This window comes from Anas acuta, chromosome 2 (assembly GCF_963932015.1).
Source record: "Anas acuta chromosome 2, bAnaAcu1.1, whole genome shotgun sequence".
Classification (NCBI taxonomy): Eukaryota; Metazoa; Chordata; class Aves; order Anseriformes; family Anatidae; genus Anas; species Anas acuta.
In genome coordinates, this window is record NC_088980.1 from 78692443 (window position 1) to 78712738 (window position 20296).

The 20296-nt window shown below is 42.2% G+C and overlaps 1 protein-coding gene across 3 annotated transcripts in view; it reads left to right on the forward strand.

The window, feature by feature from the left end:
- CDH20 (cadherin 20) overlaps positions 1-20296 on the forward strand; it is a 113074-nt gene that overhangs the window by 84025 nt on the left and 8753 nt on the right. For all 3 annotated transcript variants that reach the window (XM_068670874.1, XM_068670876.1, XM_068670875.1), the window contains 7 exons: positions 409-703; positions 2426-2545; positions 5740-5907; positions 8014-8201; positions 12262-12515; positions 16251-16387; positions 18906-19027. In XM_068670874.1, coding sequence (XP_068526975.1) covers positions 409-703; positions 2426-2545; positions 5740-5907; positions 8014-8201; positions 12262-12515; positions 16251-16387; positions 18906-19027 — 1284 coding nt within the window. The remainder of the gene's footprint in view (positions 1-408; positions 704-2425; positions 2546-5739; positions 5908-8013; positions 8202-12261; positions 12516-16250; positions 16388-18905; positions 19028-20296) is intronic.

A 20296-nucleotide genomic window follows, 5' to 3' on the forward strand; every position in this document is an offset into this window, starting at 1 on the left:
TGACTTCTCTTAAGTCACGTGAGCAAGCAGTCTGTACTTTTGCTGACCTCTCCTTATCCCAAGCCTGGCACTGAGTCCTCCTCAATGGCCATTGCAATTGGGCAAAAGATAATTCTTGTGCTGAGTGAGGTTTGAAAAAGACACTGAACCTGTTCCTGTTTGGGAGCCCCTCTTTTCTTCTGGCACAGCTGTGGGTGCAGAAATGGGAAGACAGAACAGGGTTTTTAATTGCAACTCTGTGACACAGGCTTTACTAAGCATTTCCTCTTTCAGCAAAACAAGTTCATTAAAACCAGCTTGTGAGTCCCAACAGTGAGACCAAAATGCTCAGGACATTCATGTGCTTAGCATCTCTCAGCAGCTGCTTGCCCCACTCATGGTCTAATTGAGTCCTGGTCTTTTCCACAGCTCCACTCTGACATGGATAGAGGAGATGGTTCCATCAAATACATCCTCTCGGGAGAGGGAGCTGGCATTGTGTTTACAATCGATGATACCACAGGGGACATTCATGCCATTCAGAGACTGGACCGGGAAGAAAGGTCGCAGTACACCCTGAGGGCACAGGCTCTGGACAGGAGAACGGGCAGGCCAATGGAACCAGAGTCAGAGTTCATCATCAAAATCCAAGACATCAACGACAATGAGCCCAAATTCCTGGATGGACCATATGTAGCCTCTGTACCGGAAATGTCACCTGTGGGTAAGACAGATTTTGTGGAGTCTCTTCGCCCCTATAACCAACCTAGAGATGGTCACCAAAACATCAACTCCCTGACTCCTTGGACTCAGCTTTTGCCCTTTGTGAAAGCTGCAGGACAGGAGAGCTTCCCCTCTCAGCTCTCCTCAGGGTGCCTGAGGGGTGCCTGGCTGCCTCAGAAGAAGGAATGTAAGCTTTACACCACCATCCACTGGGCACCTCTAAAAAAAATATATATATGATGGGGAGCTGAAGAGCTGAAAAAGGGTGTAATTTGAACATGTCATCCTCAGACAACTTGCAATGATGTGTAGTGCCACTTTTCCCCTGCCATCAGATGGTAGTAATAGTAATGACCATTAGACATCCATTACCAGCCAGAAAATAACACAATTCTAGAAACCTATGTTAGGTCATACTAAGAGCCGAAATAGTGTCCTGGAGCCCTTGAAATCCTATAGACATGACAACAATTTTTAGCAACTTTGCTCCTTCTAAACCAGTAAGCCTGCATCCCAAAGATCTGGTGCTATTTGCTCCACACTTTCTTAGAAAGTGGGATCATGTCAAAAACAGTCCCATTATTGCAGTGCTGACAGAAGGCAAATACCCGCCTACCTACCTACACTGTTACCATATAGCAATTCCAATAGTCACATAAAATACTACGTGTAAAATACTGGATTTTTTCTTCCTTTTGGAGATGCATATTGCTTTCTGGCCCAGAGAAATCATTACAGAGATAATATGAGATAAATCACATGTTTTGAAGTTACCGATATGCTTCAACTTTCCCTTCTTCAGTATAATGTTGACATAAAGCTAGAGACAAGTAGCAAATTTCAAAAGTTCCATTCAGAAATAATGTTAATATTAGCAAGTAGTTTGAATTTGGATATTTTTCCAATGTGTATATAGTAACACTGGATTTGTTTCTAACACAAAACATTATGTAGAAGAGTAGATACATTCATAAAGGCATTGTCTGACATTTTAAGGAGTCAAAACTCTCATATATTTCAAACAGTTACATCTCACCTTCTTCTTGCTCTTGATAAATTACATCACCTACAAGCCATTATTAGCTTTAGAGGAAGCAGACCTTGAAAACCAATTGAAAAAAAAAAAAAAAAAAAAAGTATATGCATCTCTGCAGGGTCCACAAGGCACTTTAGCAGGGTATAATCTCTACTCCATGCAATGTAAACTGCAATGCTGGAGAGAGATTATCTCAGAGAGACATCCATCCCTTCGTGCTCAATATTTGTGGGCAATTCACATCCCTTAGTCAACCTACAGCATCTATGGTAATTCATGATTTATGTCAGAATACCTATTGATGTTATTTGAAATGACTTTAAATAACATTTTAAAGCAAAAAAAAAGGGGGGAAAGAAGCAAATAGCATATCACTAATCACTGTCTGCAAACCACCACAAAGTACTGTTAGATCAGCAATTTTGCAACTATGGTACATAGAGTACTTGCACTTTTATATCTTCTTAAAGATGCTTGATGAATTTATGCCTATTAATCTCTAGTGCTAATGAGATACAAGTATGAGCAGTAAGTACAAACACTTCCAGCATCAAATGGAAAAATTTGGTGTGGGAAAGCTTGTTAGACATTTCAATTTGTTTTGAACTGTGTACTTTTCAAGATAGCTCTTTATCCCACAAGGTCTTACCTCATGTTCGGTTTTGTTTTGTTGTTTTATTTTTTCAGGCACCTCTGTTATCCAGGTGACAGCAACAGATGCTGATGACCCAACCTATGGGAACAGTGCAAGAGTAGTGTACAGTATTCTCCAAGGACAACCATATTTCTCTGTGGACTCTCGGACAGGTATATCATTTCACCGGGGAATGAGCCAGTGTAAAAACTGAAAGAAAACATTTCAAGCAGAAAGAAAAAGCAGTGCATCGTGACTGTGGCCACAGAAACATGTTTCAATGGCATGGAGCCAACATAGGGCAGCACTCTGAAAGGGTTAGAGCAAGACTGTTGTAATGAACCCCAGAAGAAGGATGTGCTCTCTGCAGTGATATGTTCATCTGAATGACCATATTCTGCAGTTAGGGAGCTGTGTGTGTTCAGTGCTGCAAACATCCTTGTTGGCTTTTATCACTGGAATGATGACTTCAACAGATCTACTTGGTAACCAGAACTGGAAAGTACAAGTTGAAGGATGCAGTTATCTAGAGTAGTTTTACCTAAGGGTGTTCTTGTTAATAACCTTAAATTTATCTACAAGACAACCTCTCTGTTTTACTTGCTTTCTCACTCTTTTTCTGTATATATCTAAGGATTATATCCAAAAGAGGAATCTGACAGGTTTTGACAGTTTCTAAAGGGCATCTGTAGTGCTAAGGTCAGAAAATCATGAGATGATAGTCATTGCTGAGCCGTAGGGTGCAAAATAAGAAGAAGAAGAAGAAAAAAGAAAAAAAAAAGAAAAAAAAAAAAAAACACTACATAATCCACTTCTAAAAGTTAGCAGTTTATGGAGTAGGTGCATTATCCAAAGACAAATTTGTATGTGGCAAGTCTGCCCTATACGAAAACAATAATGTTCATTTCGGAATCAGCTTATAAAGCACGGACAAGTAAGGGCATAATTTTTGTTAGTGTTGAATGATTTCTAAGAAAGCAGAGGCAATATTCAGCTTCAGATCCAGTATAGACTTAACAAATGGAGTGCAATTTAGGCAGAAGGTAGGTCTCTAAGTACAAAATCATATACTTGGTTGCTGTTTAACCCAGAAAACGTCCTCTTTCTCCATTTAGAAATTTCCCAGTCACTTAGTCCTGCATCTCAGGATACATTCAGGGCAGCCTTAGCCTTCACAACAGTCATCAAGGCACCCATTTAGGCTACATACAGTTGTGATCCAGAAACTGTTCTCCCATTACAGGCACAGCTCAAACGAGCTTCCCAAACTGACCTGCAGTGTTCTCTAACCCACAAAATGCAATTGTCCCTCTCACATTCTCCTAAAGCAGAACTGGTCCATAAATCATCACCAATTCCTTTGTAGTGGCGGCTAGCGAGCAAAGCACATGGTGGTGAGCAACCCATTTCAATACATTTGTCTGCCAGCAGCACTTGAGGTCTTTATCATTCACCTCCCAACATAAACTAGCTCAAGAATAGTGCTCCTGGTTTTGTGCTGCTGCTGGCCTCACAAGTGTCGTATTAATGTATATGTAAATCACTTCAAGGACGGGCTGAGATTCTCCTCCTTCTTTTTCCCAGAGTACTTTTACGGCCTGTCCGCGATCATATTCTCCTAGAAGGTAAAAAATGTGGATTTAAGTCCCCTCAAGTGTAGTAGGGAAAGGCACCTGAGTCTCCCACATCCCAAGAAACCATTTGTCTGTTATAGAAAAGAAGGGACATCACCTCTGTTCTTTACTAGTCTTTAAAAGTAAGCCCCACTCAGTCTGCTGAAAGAAATGATACCTGCACCTAATTTTGGAGGATCTGAGCCCTCCCCAAAGGAAGGGATTATTCCTTTGCCAAACAGTTGTGTGCATAAGCATAGGAGACTCCCTGCATGGCTACTACTCCGTGTCCTGCTTGGAGAAGTATGACCCCCTCCAACAGACATTACATAGGGAGGCCAAGCATCCAGGTGATGGGGACCTTGTAGGAACCTACATTTTCCTTTAAAAAATGCCAGTTATCTGCACTGCTTTCCCAGAAGAGCCAACCTTGTCAGAGGAAGATGGAGGTGGGAGAAGAGGGAGTGTGGGACTCTGACGTGGCTCTGAGTGCTGGTGTGCTGAACTAGCCCTCATCTAGGGACAAGAGGCCCCAAATGTAGGCACCGATGTCTTTTTTAGCTGTAGCTTGTGCTGTATTAAGGACAAGCCAGGAGTGGAAATTCCATACAAAGTATTTCTTTATGGAGAAAATACTTTTCCAAAGTGCTATGTGTTTTCATATCTTATTTACATTCATGAGAGTTGAGGAGCTACAGCACTTCATGGGAGTTGCTCAACTTTGCAAGATGAGGCTCTTAAGGACTCCAGGTAGCACGAATAAAATAGTGCACTGCGAATTGTTCAGTTCTGGTCGCTATTTCTTTCCTTTTACATGCAGCGATAATTGCCGATGCAATATCTTTTTACTGCTTTTTTATTAAACCCATACATTGTCTGTCTGCTAAAAATAAAGACTAAACGCGCATCACTCAGGCCAGCAGTGTCTGGATGTGCAAGCGGCGCATGTTGAGATGCGTGAAGGGGGTGGGTGCTGGGGCTGAGGGGGACGGGTGCTGGGACACCCACCATTGCTATGGCTGTGTGGTGGGACACCCACACGTACCACAGCCGTGTGGTGGGACACCCCTATACCCCTGCCCGGCCTAGCATGGGCCCTGGGCGCTGCAGCGTCCCGTTGGTGGGGCCGGCTGCTGGCAGCCTCCATAGGAGAAGCGTTGCTGCCACCTCACGGCCTGTCGCAGAAGTGTCGCCCCTCAGCAAAGGGACGGCCACCCCTGCCCTCTCGCTCCCACAGGGCGGCATTTCCAGCGCCCCACAAACTCTGCTCCCGTCTCCCCCGGCCAAGGAGGGCGAGCGAAGGCCGTGGCTTTCCTTGGCTTGCCTCCAGGGCTGCGTGTGGAGGGGCGCCCTGTAAAACTCCTCGTGGTGTAGCTTTGCACTGATCCCATTGCTTCCCCCTTTTGCACGGACGTTTTCAGCCTGAGCAGGGCCGTAATTCAGCGCTGCGCACTCTGTTCCCGAAATACTTTTCCAGCTCCCTTGGAAGGCAGCGTTTTAATTTTGAACAGGCAGCCTGCCCCACAGCTGATGCACTTTAACTGGGCTCCTTTAAAATTCACACCTTCTGTTAGCCTAAATTTAATTTGGGTGAACTTTACTGTGCCAGCAAAGGTGAGACTGAACGCACAGTCTGGTCTCATTCTTTATGCAGGGACTAGGATGCAGGAGCAAGACCACCCTGCCTTGTTTGTGCACTCTTTAATGGCCATTTCTTTTGCTCCCCAAACCCCTTTCCCCTCTCAATCTCACAGGCTTAATTAGGACAGCTCTGATGAACATGGACAGAGAAGCAAAAGAATATTATGAAGTGATTATCCAGGCCAAGGATATGGGTGGACAGCTGGGAGGATTAGCTGGAACAACCACAGTCAACATCACCCTCTCTGATGTCAATGACAATCCACCCAGATTTCCACAGAGTGAGTACCCGCTACATCAGGATGGGCAGAAAGGGGTGGCTGGGCTGCACAGCTGCTATTTGCTCTCATTACAGCTATTTTCCAACTCGATATAGCGATAACGGGAGATGAGCAGAATTTCAGATCAAAGAAGGAACTTCCCTTCAGAAAATGTCAAAACGGAGCATTCAATAGTTTGTCGTTCAAAAAAGGTTTCCAACGGCCAAAATCACCAAAAGCAACACTTTTTTAAGGGGAGGAAAATTAATTTACAGAAAGGGAAGAAGGGAGGAAGAGAGGAAGGAAGGGAGGAAGGAAAAGAGAGAGAGAAAGAGAGAAAGAGAGAGAGAAAGAGAGAAAGAAGAAAAAGAAAGAAGGAAAGAAGGAAAGAAGGAAAGAAAGAGAGAGAGAGAAAGAAAGAAAGAAAAAGAAAAAAGGAAAGAAAGAAAGAAAGAAAGAAAGAAAGAAAGAAAGAAAGAAGGAAAGAAAGAAGGAAAGAAGGAAAGAAAGAAAAGAAGGAAAGAAAGAAAAGAACGGATAAACCATCACCTTTGGCTGCTATTTCTGCCCTGGTTCTTTCCTCATCCTATCTCCAAAAAGATATCCATCATATCAGGGACATGTGGCAGTATTGGAAGGTGAAAGATAATTCATTCACCACTCCAGCCAGGCCACTGCAGGGGAGCATTAGATCACTGTGCTGTTAGCGTAGAGTACATTGTCACAAAGACTGTTCTCCAGTAAAGGTTCATCTAAAACTTGGGAATATACAGTTAAACCCTAAAATATATACCATCAACAGTTAATGCAATGGAAAGAAAGGCACCTCCACTCTTATCAGAAACAATAATTTGTATTTACAGAAATTAGTCTCAAAGCAAGATTTTCAATATTTTATTCTTTCTTTTGTAAAATTACTTTAGATCAAATGTACCTGCATAATTCTATATTACTTTTAAAAATTGGAAAGGAACATTTTAGATTTGTTTGAACTAAAGCTTTCAAGGTTTCTACTTTGTTTTTTGTTTTTTGTTTTTTTTTTTTTTTTAAATAAAGTCAATTTTTCGGTAGCATAGATCAATCTCAAGCAATTTTAGTTTTGCCAATTTTTCTTATCTGGCTGAGAAACAAAACCTCCTGCAGTTCTATTTGTTGCTATTCTTCTCCATCTGTTTCTGCATGTTGCACTGCTAAAACAAAACAGTCCACTAAGACCAGCAAGAAGCATCAACCCCCAATTTTCTTCTCCTTTCACAGCAAATTATTGAACATATCATTGCCAATCCTCTTTTGAAAATGGCATGAATTGTAACTGTTTGATATCAAAGTATTGATTAAGGAAAATGAGAATATATCAAACCCTATCCTTGGTATTACTCTGCCTTGTAAAACTCAATAATTGGGCAGAGTGTAGCAAGGAAGGTTTGGACATAAAGTATGATGGCAGGAAAGTATTTTAGATACGGCATTTATATTTTTAAAAAGCATATTTTTAAAATAGCCGTTCTTTCTTTCCCCAGGCTTGCTGCTAAGCAAATTAGTGATGCACCAAATGTGCTCAAGACAAGGTTTGTAGGGAGACATAGTACATTTTAATAGAGTCACTGTTAAATTTGGAAAAAAGCAGGCAAGCTTCTGAGCTCTCAAAGCATTGTACAAGGCTGAAAAAGAAGTTTGGACAGACCTGAGGAAAGATTTGTGGTTCTCAGAACGTTTGTGTTTATTCCAGCTGTACAAGCTGATCTAATAAAAGATGCCTGTCCTATTAATTTTTTTTTCATACCCTGCTATGTATCATGGCTGCAACTGCACTGGTGTTAATTGCCCTATTTTTTTAGCTCGAGTTCCCATTTTCAGGTATACTGCTGTTTTGAAAAGGACCCTTTGAATAAACCTGTTGATATGACAAACACCTAAATAAAATGTTCCCTAGCAATTCCGTCTGGCTGTGGCTTTTTCAAGAATATCACACTGCTGTTTCAGCTCCAAGAAAGGTGGGAGAGGTTCCTGGCAGACTAGGCGGTATCGTGGCCTGCCCCGATCTACTCTTTGAACCGCTGTGCAGCTTTCAGTTCCTTTTCACAACTTGCTTTTCTTTCCCCTGTCTCTCTCTGCTGCTTGTGCCAGAGCATTATCAGATGAGCGTGCTGGAGTCTGCTCCCGTCAGCTCCACTGTGGGCCGCGTGGTTGCTAAAGACCTGGATGAAGGCATTAATGCGGAGATGAAATACAGCCTTGTGGATGGAGATGGACTGGATGTCTTCGATATTAACACTGATCCTAATTACCAAGTTGGCATCATAACTGTGAGAAAGGTAGTAAAGTTCATTTTTATAGTAATTTATATGACTAACAGTCTTGGTTACATTTTATGTGTGCAATATTCCCTTATGCCTGTAGTAACTTGGTTCCCATTACATGACAGTAGCCCCTTTCCTGCCATAAAACACCGTTTCTTTAATAATCATTGCTGAAAAATGAAAACAGACTGCATTCTTAGGCACAGCCTTTAAGAAGTGGGGACAGCATCAGCATAAACATGTCTTCTCCCACCAAAGGAATATTCTGATTCACTATTTATCTATTTAAATATTCTCTGTAGCTTAATTATCCTACAATGCAAGAAATTAGATCAATATTTGCATTTGAACTGTACACATTTTTCACTCTGGTGTCCCACAAACAATAATAAAGCATGCCTTAGAATTATTTATAAACCAATAAAACCCAGGCAGTTTTTTTTTTAATTGCTGCTTGAAGATCCATAAATGCTAATTAGGCTAGAAGAAGCTGTCTCTAAAATGGCAGCTGTGAAACTGCTAGTGCTCTGTACCGCAGGCTATGCAGAAAGGAATAGACTATTTTGCTAGACTCCCTGCTATAGGATATTTATTCTACAATCTTACATAAATGCTAGAAGTTCAACTCCGTTTCTAGGTTATGAAATTGTAACCATATTTCTGCCTAAATGTATCTAGTGTACTAATAAGGAAATATATTCTCCCTTAAAATAGCCTGGGACAAAATTGTGCACGGAAATGGAACAACACATGGGATAGATTTGACCCTGCAAGTCTGCGTGCCCTACAGCAAAGCATTTAAGCATATATTTATGGTCACCTCTCTCCAACTCTTGTTTATGTGCACTGGTCCCTAAAGTTAAGCATGTGCTTAAGTGCTTTGCAGGAATGAAATAGAAGGTGAATGAAACATCTACTGTAATTTTTCATTTATTTATTGATGGGAAAAATAGTTTATTTGGAGTACATAGGTTGATAAGCTTGACTTTGGTTATTCCAAATACAGTTTTACTAGATGTCCATTTGTATGAGGAGAAGTTATAAATGTTTATGGCATCAGTCTTACTGGATATGTACTGCTCAATCCATCTACTGTATGTAAATGTTTGTAAAATACTGTATATACCTGCAGCTGTCTGTAATGGTATGGTTATCAGTAGCCAAACACTGGAAAAGCTGTCCTTTGGATATACTCAACAATTTAAAAAAAAAAAAAAACGTGCAATTGGTACTGTCAGAAAAGGGTATCACAATGAGAGTAGAGAGAGAATTTCTAAAGCCAGAAAGGAATCTTCTTTGAAAGAAACTTTCCCTTTCATTTTTCTAGACAGATTTCCCCAAAGAAATAACTAATGTTAATCCTGCTTTTATCCTGGACATCAAAAAGTTGGAATTCACAGCTACAGAGAAGACCACCACTTGTTTAACTGCACTTATCTCAGCTAACTAGTCCCACACAACACTGAGCACCTCTCGAGGAGCTGCAGTGCCTGTAAAGCTCCCCATCCATGAGGCTGCTACTCACTGCAGCGACAGCCTCTCCCTTCTTCCTGCCATCACTTTCACACTGTTGGGGAGCAGAGGTGGGTTATCAAGCCACCATCAACCACAGCACCAAGGGCAGAGCCCCATGCTGCCCTCCTCACCAGCTGCTGCCCAGTGAAATGCTTTCTCACAGAGCTAAATCCCACCTGTGCATCCCTTGGTGCCTGTCTCAGTGCTGGAGAATGGTGGATGAGGAGAGGGAGATGTTTCCGTGAGGTGCCTCTCCTCTTGGCTTTGACCTTCACAGGAGACAACCTGCTTGCCCTCCCCATGGGAGCGTCATTGGGGGAAGGTTTGAACACACCCACAGAAGAGAAATCTGAGGAGGGGGTGGCTGTGTTGAGGCACTGGCACATAAAAGGTTCAGAAGTTTAAGCTGCAGTTGACAGTGAGAGGGTCCAATGCAAACTGAGCTGGTCTGAGCCCAGGAGCATCAGACGTGTAGTGGCCCAGCACGTTTGATTTTTCATTTTTTTCTAACTCGAGCACTCCAGGCAATTAACTCTTTTCCTAATGTAGTTGTATTTTATAGCTTTAAGTGTTTCTGTGATTTAACTGCTCTTTATACAACTTAGCTTTTTAGTATACGTGCAATGTTTCTCACACTTTTCTTCACATGAGAAACCAGGAGATATAATGCCCTCATTCTTACTATATGTTTAGGAAGCTTTGCATTACATGCTCCCCACCAGATGGACAATAACTGTTGCTTGATCATGTGAATATATTTTATTGCTATTTTAACAATGCTTAAATATGCAGTTGGTAGACCATAATGACTCTGAAGTAATGGGTAAAACATTTGTAGATCTAGTTAAATCCTTGCTGACAGGTGCTGTGCCTGCAGTAGTCACTGATTTACCAGGTGGAACTGAGGGCACCAGGAGTAAGTTTTAGATCCTCAGCTTCTGCCTGCTGCCACAGGTTGCACAGCACGTGTTGTATGGATGCACAGCATCTCCAGTAATACAGGGTCTTCATCTGCCCCAGCACAAGAAAAGCAGTTCCCATTCCTGGGCACACATTTTGAAAGCCATCCATGTAACAAAAATAAACATAATCTCCCACTGGACAAACCTGAGAATTGGGCAGTTTCTATCCTGGTACAAAGCTTTTCGTGCTCAAGAGCTGTGCTGGTTAAGGGAGTCCAGCGGTGCTGGCTTCCAGCATTAAAACTCAGAGAGTGGAGAAGCAAAGGGTGGTGACCATTTAAACAAAGTGGGCTTGCTCATAACTTCTAGCTGCAGTTTGGAAAGTACAACTGTGTCCTCTGGAAGGTCTATGTAATCTGGTGAAAGATTTTTGTATGCTTTGGGCTGATTCTTCCCTGCTGTCATTCTGGTTGTCAGATGCTTTTAGTCATCTCTCATTAGGACTGGTAAAATGCACATAAAATACGGAGATCTCCATTTAGGTCTAAGCAGGGTTTGGTGAGGATCCATTTTCTTCAGGGATTTGCGAAAAGGAAAGAGGAAGAAAATGAAAGATTTATTTATTAAAATCTTCAGTGTTGGCATCAATAATTTCTATATCCATGTTCCCTAAATACGTAGTTTTATCTAGAAAGGAAATCAAATTCATTAAAAAAATAGTAACAGAGGAAGCTCATCTCTCTTTATCCATTATCTCAGTAAGAACAAGGGCCATTCTGGCTCCCTGTTTCAAGTAATACTTGGGTGTTTAATGAAAAGTGAAAGAGCTTCACCAGGAAGAAGCCAGGGGTAGCTTATAATGCTTTGAAATTAAACTATGCCCTAGGCAGGGAGGAGATTCAAGTTCTAGCAGCCAGCACACCTAGATTGGGAACCTGCATTTAGGACATTTACTGAGGAAGTGAAAGAAAAGAACACCTCTAGGAGGGATGGATGCAAACTGGAGCAGGATCCTGCAAGAGAGACTGGCCCTGTCCCCTACAGCCACCAGAGCCATTTAGGAGCTTGGCAGCCAGGGCTCTCTGCCGACAAGACTCAGATATCATCAGGGAGAGAAGGGGAACCTAACTGGGACCTCCACATCATGTGCAAGGGTCCCTATCAGTGCTACCAGGGCCTGTTTCTGAGGAACTGGCTCTTCCTATCTTTGCCTTCTGTTCAGGTGCTCCCAATATACCTGTTTCTGCCTGTTTTTGGTTTGTTTGTTTCAACCCCAGAGAGGAATGGAACTGTGAATCACAGCGCGAGGGTGGTGCGGCCACTTTTGTTTTCATTTCTCCGAGGAGAATGAAAGAACACATATTTTAAAAAGATCTGCAAATATTTCTCCTGACTTCTTCAGTTCAACTGTCAAATTAAAAATGAAAGAAAAAGATGCAGGCAGTGCCACTGCCAATACAACTGTCACTTAGTGCTTTGTCTCCATCTGCAAGTATTTATCTTTGTTACCCTTATGATTAAAAATCACAGTAGACTTATTTTTAAAAAGAAGAATCAGTTTATATTGGAAGGTATCTTTTACTTCTGAAAATCAGAAAGATATTGTCTAAATCGCATGGCCCAGTGTGCCTAATGCTAGATATATTTTTTCTCCTTAGCCTCTAAGCTTTGAGAGCAAGAAAAGCTACACGTTGAAAGTAGAGGGTGCCAACCCCCACCTGGAAATGCGATTCCTGAACCTGGGTCCCTTCCGAGACACCACCACGGTTCACATCAGCGTGGAGGATGTGGACGAGCCTCCTGTGTTCGAGCCCAGCTTTTACTTTGTGGAGGTGCCTGAGGACGTGGAGATTGGAACCACCATACAGATCATTTCTGCCAAGGACCCAGACGTGACCAACAACTCGATCAGGTCTGTCCTCTCCTTGTGTGTCCCCCCAGAGCATTCCCTGGTACATCCAGTTGATGAACTGGTGGCAGGGCTGAAACAGGACAGGTGGGAGGGACTCTCTTTCCAGCCTGTTGTAGTTATCAGTAGGTTGAATCAAACCAGATCTCATACAATGAGGGGCCTTGTTGCAACTGGTGAAGCAGGAGCTCACCTTTCTGTTTTCTGTGGTCTGGAGGACATCTGCACCTAACATTGCAGACAGGCCCTGACAGGGTACACGAAAAAACAAAGCCCAGACCTTTGCTGGCACAACCTGAACACAAAACCTGACAGCATTGCTGAGAATCTGCTGTAGTACTGAGGGGAAGGTAATGAGCTTGCCTCTCGTCTCTCCCCCTTCTGTTTCAAAGCCATTGCTATGTGCAACCTGTCTTTGTCAACAGCTGAAAAGCACAGCTACATTTGGAGTAGTTTGAATGCATGCTGATAAATATGCATGAGCCACTGAATTATATAGTGTCTGGTCAATTCTGTAGAGCTAGATAACCCCATAAGGAGTTACGAAAGGTAAAAGGTGTATTTCTAGCCATGGAAGCTGCAGAGCTGCAACTCAGCAAGGAGCCATAGGGGCAGATCTGTGCAACTGCAGTGCTCTTTTCTATAGTGGTGGCCAAATCAGCCCAGTTTATCAAGGAAGACTGATGTTTTTCTGAGCCCAGCTCACATACTGATTTCCATAACCTGCAGAAGCTCCAGGTGTCTGCGAGTTAATAATCCCAGCAGTTCAGCTGCACCTCTCATCTGAGAAATGCTTTGGATGCTGAGCTGCTGTGTGCTTTAACTGGTGTCAGTCCAGCTTCTGAGTGCTCGGCGTTCAGGACAACCACTGGGAAATACCAGAGAGAGACAAAACACCGAGCATTTGGAGTTTTCAAAGGAAGTGAAATCTGTACGAGCAACTCTGTGGGCTTCAGCTGTGAGATCTAACCGGGCACAAAGCCTTTTTTTCCTTAATGATATTGCTTTCTGTGTTACTGCTCTAATTAATTTTTTCATCTCTGCTACTTTAATATATCTGTCTTTTCTACCTACATTATGAAGTTATCTTACTTCTCATGATGTCTTAAATTCTTCAATAAAACTAAAGCATCACACTGTGTGCATCACGATTTCATTACCTTAAACTTTTTTACTGCCCACATCTTATTTTGCTGATTATTGTCTAGCTTTATCCAAATACTGCAGCACAAACAGATTTGTGTAAATCTGCTCAAAATAGTATAAAAATAATTCTGTGCTGTTATCAGAGGGTAGAAGCGTTCATTGTTATATTTAATGAGTTTTTTTCTTAGTTTTCTTCAGAGCTTTCCAGTGACTTCCCATGATGAAACAGTACTCGAGAAAGCACAGAACGCATTCCCAAGATATATTAAAAAATATATATATACAAATTTCAGAGATTCCTCTGTAACTGTTCCTTGACACCTTCTTTCCTTCTTTTCTTCCCATCTTCCTCCCACCCCACTTTCCTTCCTTTCTTCCCTCCTTCTTCCTTTCCACATTGTACATATAAAAGACTGGGATAAAGGAAAAAGGAGGAAGAAGAAAAGAAGAAATGTTCTTTGAATACCATTTGTAATGCTAACTAAAATGCAGATATTAAGTATTTGTTGTCCGAGTGTTTACCTCTAATGTGGTGTTCTCCATGCATACAAACCCATGCAGTACCAGTCTGGCAACATTTTGGGCTTACTCTGCATTCACCTTGCACAGATCAAAGCAAGATAAGAAGAACAAAATACCAGATAACACATTTTATTACACAAGATGGAATCCATCTGAAATTAAAACTGACATCTGACCCCTCCTTTGGGTGGGGTCCAGGCCATCTTCTCAATTACGGAAAAGTCAGGTGACAATTCAGGAGGGCTCATCAAACACAGGGAAACTCTTCGGTCCTCTACGTCTGGATTGTTTTCAAGTGATTTGGGAAGATTACCTGAAGAGTAAAGTGGAAGCAAGTGTGAAGGAGCAGGTCTTATTATCAGGAGAAGGTGTGTGGAGAACCCAGACAAAGACTCCACCTGTGCCTCTTGACACTGGTGATTAATACTGCACCACTAATCAGAAGGCCGTATTAAATTTCAGATACTCGTTGGCCTTAAACCGTCAGAGAGAAATTCTTTTTATAGCCTTCATACAAGAATAATTATTATAGCAAAATATAGCAACATTCATACTTATTTCCTAAATAAATCAAGTGCCTCAGAAATCTCATTATTTGGAATGCAAAGGATTGGGAGGGGAAGGGAAGGAAACCTGCCTTTCCACCCTCTTTCATTTTTCTGAAAAAAGTGGAAAAGAATGCTGTTTGTTTCACAACAGCGTAGCCTAACAGCACTTTATATCCCAATTTAATATGTCCCTATATAAAGAACGGGCTGGCATGCTCGTTCCAGTGAATGCGCTTATGCTGAAAGGAGAAAATTCAGAACAACAAGCCCTATTCAGCATCTGTTATGACTAATGCTTTCAATTCCCATCAACTTTGAAGAAAGAACAAAAAAAAAAAAAAGGAGAGAGAATAAGTCTGGGCTCTGTTCTAGGCTGTGGCATTTGCATAAGCGCATGGGTGGTTTTTGCCAGAGGATCTCTTACCATGCTAACATAATTAGCTGGGAAGGCGACTTGTACAAACTGCTGTTAAGAGCATTTGAAGGGTACTGAGTATTTTACACACCCCGCAAAAATGTATTTGCCACCAGTCCTGCCATCTGCTGAAGGAGAAGCTGACAGCACATGATTTGTGCAACTTGCAGATTGATAGAAAACCTGAGAGTACTTCTGACATATCAAACACAAGGAATACGTCCATGCAGCTGAATGGCAAACACGGCACGTACAGGGCGAGTGCAACTCATTTCTGCTGGCCATTACCACTGAAACCAGAAATCTGTTAGAGATTAGGCAGGAAAAACAGGAAGGTACCAACGTACCAGCTGCATCAGCCCTGGCTTAATTTGCAGAAGGGGCTCAGGGCAGAAGCAAGGAGGAGCCCTGAGAGCTGCCTTACTCACCCCCAGCCATCCCTATCGTGACAGCTGTCAGTCAGCTGCCTGATGAAGCTTTGTGGCCAGGCAGGCTCAGTAATTATGATGAACCAACCTCACAGAGGGACCCATTTTTCTTGCTTGATAGGAGAAAGCCAGACATCATCCCCCTTGCACGGCCGTGGCTCAGTCAGTAGGATGGCTCAGGATGCACGTGGAGTTCATTCTCCTGAAGGAAGAGAGAATGCAAAAGCACAAGGAAGGGAACGGTTCCTCCTCATCAGCCTGAGTGCCCAGAGAAGGAGCTGGTGTAAAGTCATTTTCGTAGAGTCTGAATTGTGCCCAAGGAAAGGGTATAATTACTGAGCTTAGAAAAAGAACTTGCACTCCTCGCTGACACATTTTCTCTGTAAAGCAGATGTTCCTGTGCTGAGCTGTGCCTCGCTTTGGGACTGCTTGCATTAAATCTCCCTGTCTTCCAGCTCCATCCCAGCAGTGCTCGCTGTTAAATTCCATTAGACGTGTGAACTACAAGTTTTTCATGCATCTCACTGTACCTACAGAAGTCAACGGAGCACACAGCTAGGTTGTGGAAGAATGGGGATCTGCTACATGCGACAGTATTCCCATTGCCGGGGCACTTTGGTGTACGTAACATTCAGTTTTAACCAGAGTTGCAAAATATTTTCAATCTCTACTCTTGCAGATACTCGATTGATAGGAGCAGCGACCCGGGGCGGTTCTTTTATGTCGACATTACATCGGGAGCACTGATGACTGCGAGACCTCTAGATCGGGAGGATGTTTCTTGGCACAACATCACAGTGCTGGCCATGGAGCTGAGTAAGGAGAATGCAGGCTGTACATAGATTAAAGAGATACAATAGACAAAGCAGGCTGAGAGACCTGAATTCAGCAATTCAGATGTTCTTATGTATCGAGTGGGAAGCTGTATTAACTGAATTACTCTTCTGACATCAACAAGCAAATGCTGCATTTTATTTATTTTTTACGCTCCTTTTCACAGAGTGGTGGGAGGAACAGAGGCTGGCAATTAAATGCCGAGTGCTGCTTTCTCTTGTCATTAGTATTCTAGGGATTTATGTAAAACTCTTTGTGAAATATGTTTCTGCAAGAGCTCTGTTTCTCCAGAAGGACTAGGCAGCAAAAGCAGAAGCTGCAAAGGCTGTGCAGCTGCCAGTCTACCTGGGAGGACTGCGTGGTGCAGGGACTGGCAGGCAGCAACGATGCTTTCACTGCTAGGTTGCTGGTGGAAATCTGCTCTGGGCCAGTAGCAAGTGAGTGGCATCACCATCTGCTCACTGCATGAATGATTCGGAGAGGGTGCTTTGGGATCCTCTTGTATGAAAACCCCAGAGCAACTGAAACTTATTAGATTTTCAGGTTTCACAGTGAGCTAAAACTCAGCTCAGGATTAATCTGTGCCAGGTATTTACCAAGGCTATGAGAACAAGGAGATGCTGATCATTATGTAGTGACACTACGAAAAAATTTGCTGAGTTTCATAAAGGAGCTAAGGATATATGAGCAAATAAAATAAAACATTCATCCAATTTTCACCCGAGATCTCTTTGTTCCACATAGCTTTTGCTCAGGATTTCAGTTCATTTGCTGAGGGGCAGCAGATTTTGAGAAGCTTGCTGGCAATAGCTGAGCTGTTCCTCATGTCTGAGAGCACTTCCTATATACATCCAGGCTGTACCAGAGATATGGGGCAGTCTGAGAGGGGAAAAAAAATTGAGAAGCGTATCCAAAACACAGTCAACCAATCTGAAGTTAGCAAGGGGAGTATTTCACAAGAGTCAGGGTGAATCTGCCATATATTTGTAGGCTGTTCCAGCATGCAAAGCCTTCCTGTCACCTTTTTAGTAGTGAGAGGGGCTGGTGACGTGATGGGATCTCACCCCATCTGTTTCAATGCTAGTTTTATTTTCAGCCACCGATGGTCATTGCAATTCCGTGTAGATCCACTTACACGCACGAGTCTGCAGAAGCAGCCCTGTAGCAGCACACCGGGGTGAGAGCAATATGAAGGCATGTCTTCCTTTGGCTCATCCTCTGCCCATCCTCTTGTCAATTTTGCCCTGTACATGTGCAGCACAATATTTTAATTTAGAAATTTAGTTTTGAAAATGCCATAGTTGTGCGCTCCTGAATACAGCTTCTAGTTTCAGAAGTTAAATGAATATTACTGAGTGTGAATGCAGACATTCATATGCCACAATGACAGGTGTGTTGGTAAGATATGTATGGATATGTGGGAAGCTGAGGGACTAAATTATAAATCAGGGAGAAACAATATAGTTTAAGATTATTATCTCGATAAAATGTGACACACATTATGGATTCAGTACATGGAACCTTTAAGAAAATTCCTGAGTGTAAGAAAATTATCTATTGTTTATACGAACACATCATTTCATGCCATAAAGTGAGATATATTTGGAAATAAATGCATGAGGCTGGATAGCTAAGACAAGCCTAACTCTTAAGAATGTTCTTGATTTTTGCTCTTTACCTCCTAATAATGATTTAAAAAAAAAAAATCTCTTCTTAGAGTTTCATTTATCTTTTAATAAGGGAAAAAAGTTGTTCTGGGAGGAAAAAAAAAATGTAAAAAAAAAAACATATTTTTTGGGTACTGAGTTTGGAAATTGTGAAGATATATGAAATGATGTCTGGATGTACTGGGCAAGAGAGCTAATGAACCAGTGGGACAGAAACATCACAAATGATGTCATGCAGAATGTAAAATTTTCATTGTGATTTTAAGCTTCATTGAAAGCTTTTCTGTACAATTTCATGTGGTATTGCATTTTAACCCCCTGTACAAAGTATCAAAAACTTGACACAATATTTTTGTGTTCAGGAATATAAGTTCTGAGCAAAAAAGATACTTGAAATGCAGAATTACCATTTCCGACAAGCTCTAAATAACAAGACTATCCCTAAAAATAGTCGCAACATAACTCATGCTGCCAATACCGAGACTCAACAAACAGTATTTCCCAGTCAAAGCTCTAACTGCGGGGCATTGTCTAAAACTTTTGTTACAGAAATAGTCCCATTTGACTGGACCAGGTTGAAGGTCCTTTTGCATCCAAAGGAACTTGTTTGAAACTGATGTGACCAGATAGAAAGCCAAGATAGATAAAGCAGCATTTGCAACTTCACTCTGAGTCACATAACCTGCAAGCAAACGCAGTTCCTCTTAGAAGAAAATAATTTAACACAAATCAGTAGCAAAAAGCATTGATTTAACTCTTCTGCAGAGCAGGGAGCCATTTTTTTTTCCCTTGCCACAAGTTGACTTTCTTTACGTTCTCCATCCTCCTTCCAGACAATCCCTCACAGGTGGGCAGTGTCTCTGTGACGGTGAAAGTCCTGGACGTGAACGACAACGCGCCGGAGTTTGCAAGGTTCTACGAATCTTTTGTTTGTGAAAACGCCAAAGCAGGACAGGTGAGAAATGCTGGTAATGACGGGGGCTGGCAGGGGGCAAGGTTGGCCCGCATGGAAAAAGCACAACAAACAGGCTAGGCATGGAAAACAGGGCACAGCTAACCAAATGGTGCACCTGAGCTCTCTTCAGCCATTACATGTGCTGCTTTCCAAGGGCAAGCACATTACATCACCATTAGCATCATAGAAAGCACCACTTTTTCACCCTCGGTAGTTTCCAAACTTACTCCACCATACACTTCACTGCTGGAATAAAGCCTTCCCTTGGGCAGGTGCCAGCAGGCAAACGGACGGTGTGTCCTATGGCAGCAACAAAGAGAGGACAAGTGTTGTAAGAAATGCCACGGAGTCAGCCTGGCCCGTGTGTGAGTGACAAGGCTTCCTTTTAAAAGACCCTATTTATAAGAGCCTTAAGCACCCTGACTTATGGAAGCTGAACATAATATACTACATCAGCTTCAAAGGGGTGACAAACTGAATCTGTTCTGCTGTGAACTGGAGATTACAGAGAATCATAGATAACACAGGACTTCCAGCTCTGCACACTGTAAACCTGTACCTTCAAGCAAACTGTGACACCTCTTTGCTCCTACCCCTTCTAAAACCCCATCAAAGCCCTTGAACAAGGTCTGCCTCTGTCACACATGGAGAGGAGCTCTCCCTGGTAGTACAGTGGTGGTACAATTTCTACTGCTTATAGCTTGGTGTGGATGCAACCTGGTGCTTCACCACCCAGGGTCCACAGCGGGGACCTGTATCTCCAAATTCACATCTGATAAACATAGTTTAAGTGCACAGATACACAACTGATGATTTATGAAGAGAAAAATTATACTAGCAATATCACTGCTCATGCAGCAGAGCTCCTCCCAGCTTGCTCTGAAGCAGAATGAAATAGTTATTCACTGCTGGGACAGCTGTCCTACTAAAAATCTTACACAGGATAATTTCATTCTACTAACTTAAAGATGCCCTTAATAATACAGGGAATAGAAATTATTGCCCAGCCTTCTTCTGTATTTTGAAAGCACACTAAGTGGGACTTCTGCCTCATTTCAAAAAGTTCTGAAATTGGTTCTGATGCGCTAAATAAGACATTACGTGTCTGCCATTTGTCCCTGAATCCAAAAATAGCTTGGAATGCAAAAATCCAGGTGAAGACCTGTTCTTTGTTCGAAAAGATGTTAAAATTTTTATTGAGACAGAGCTACAGCTCACTGTGCTTCAATCTGTTATACCGACTTCATCAAGCCTCCATAAGTGAGGTGA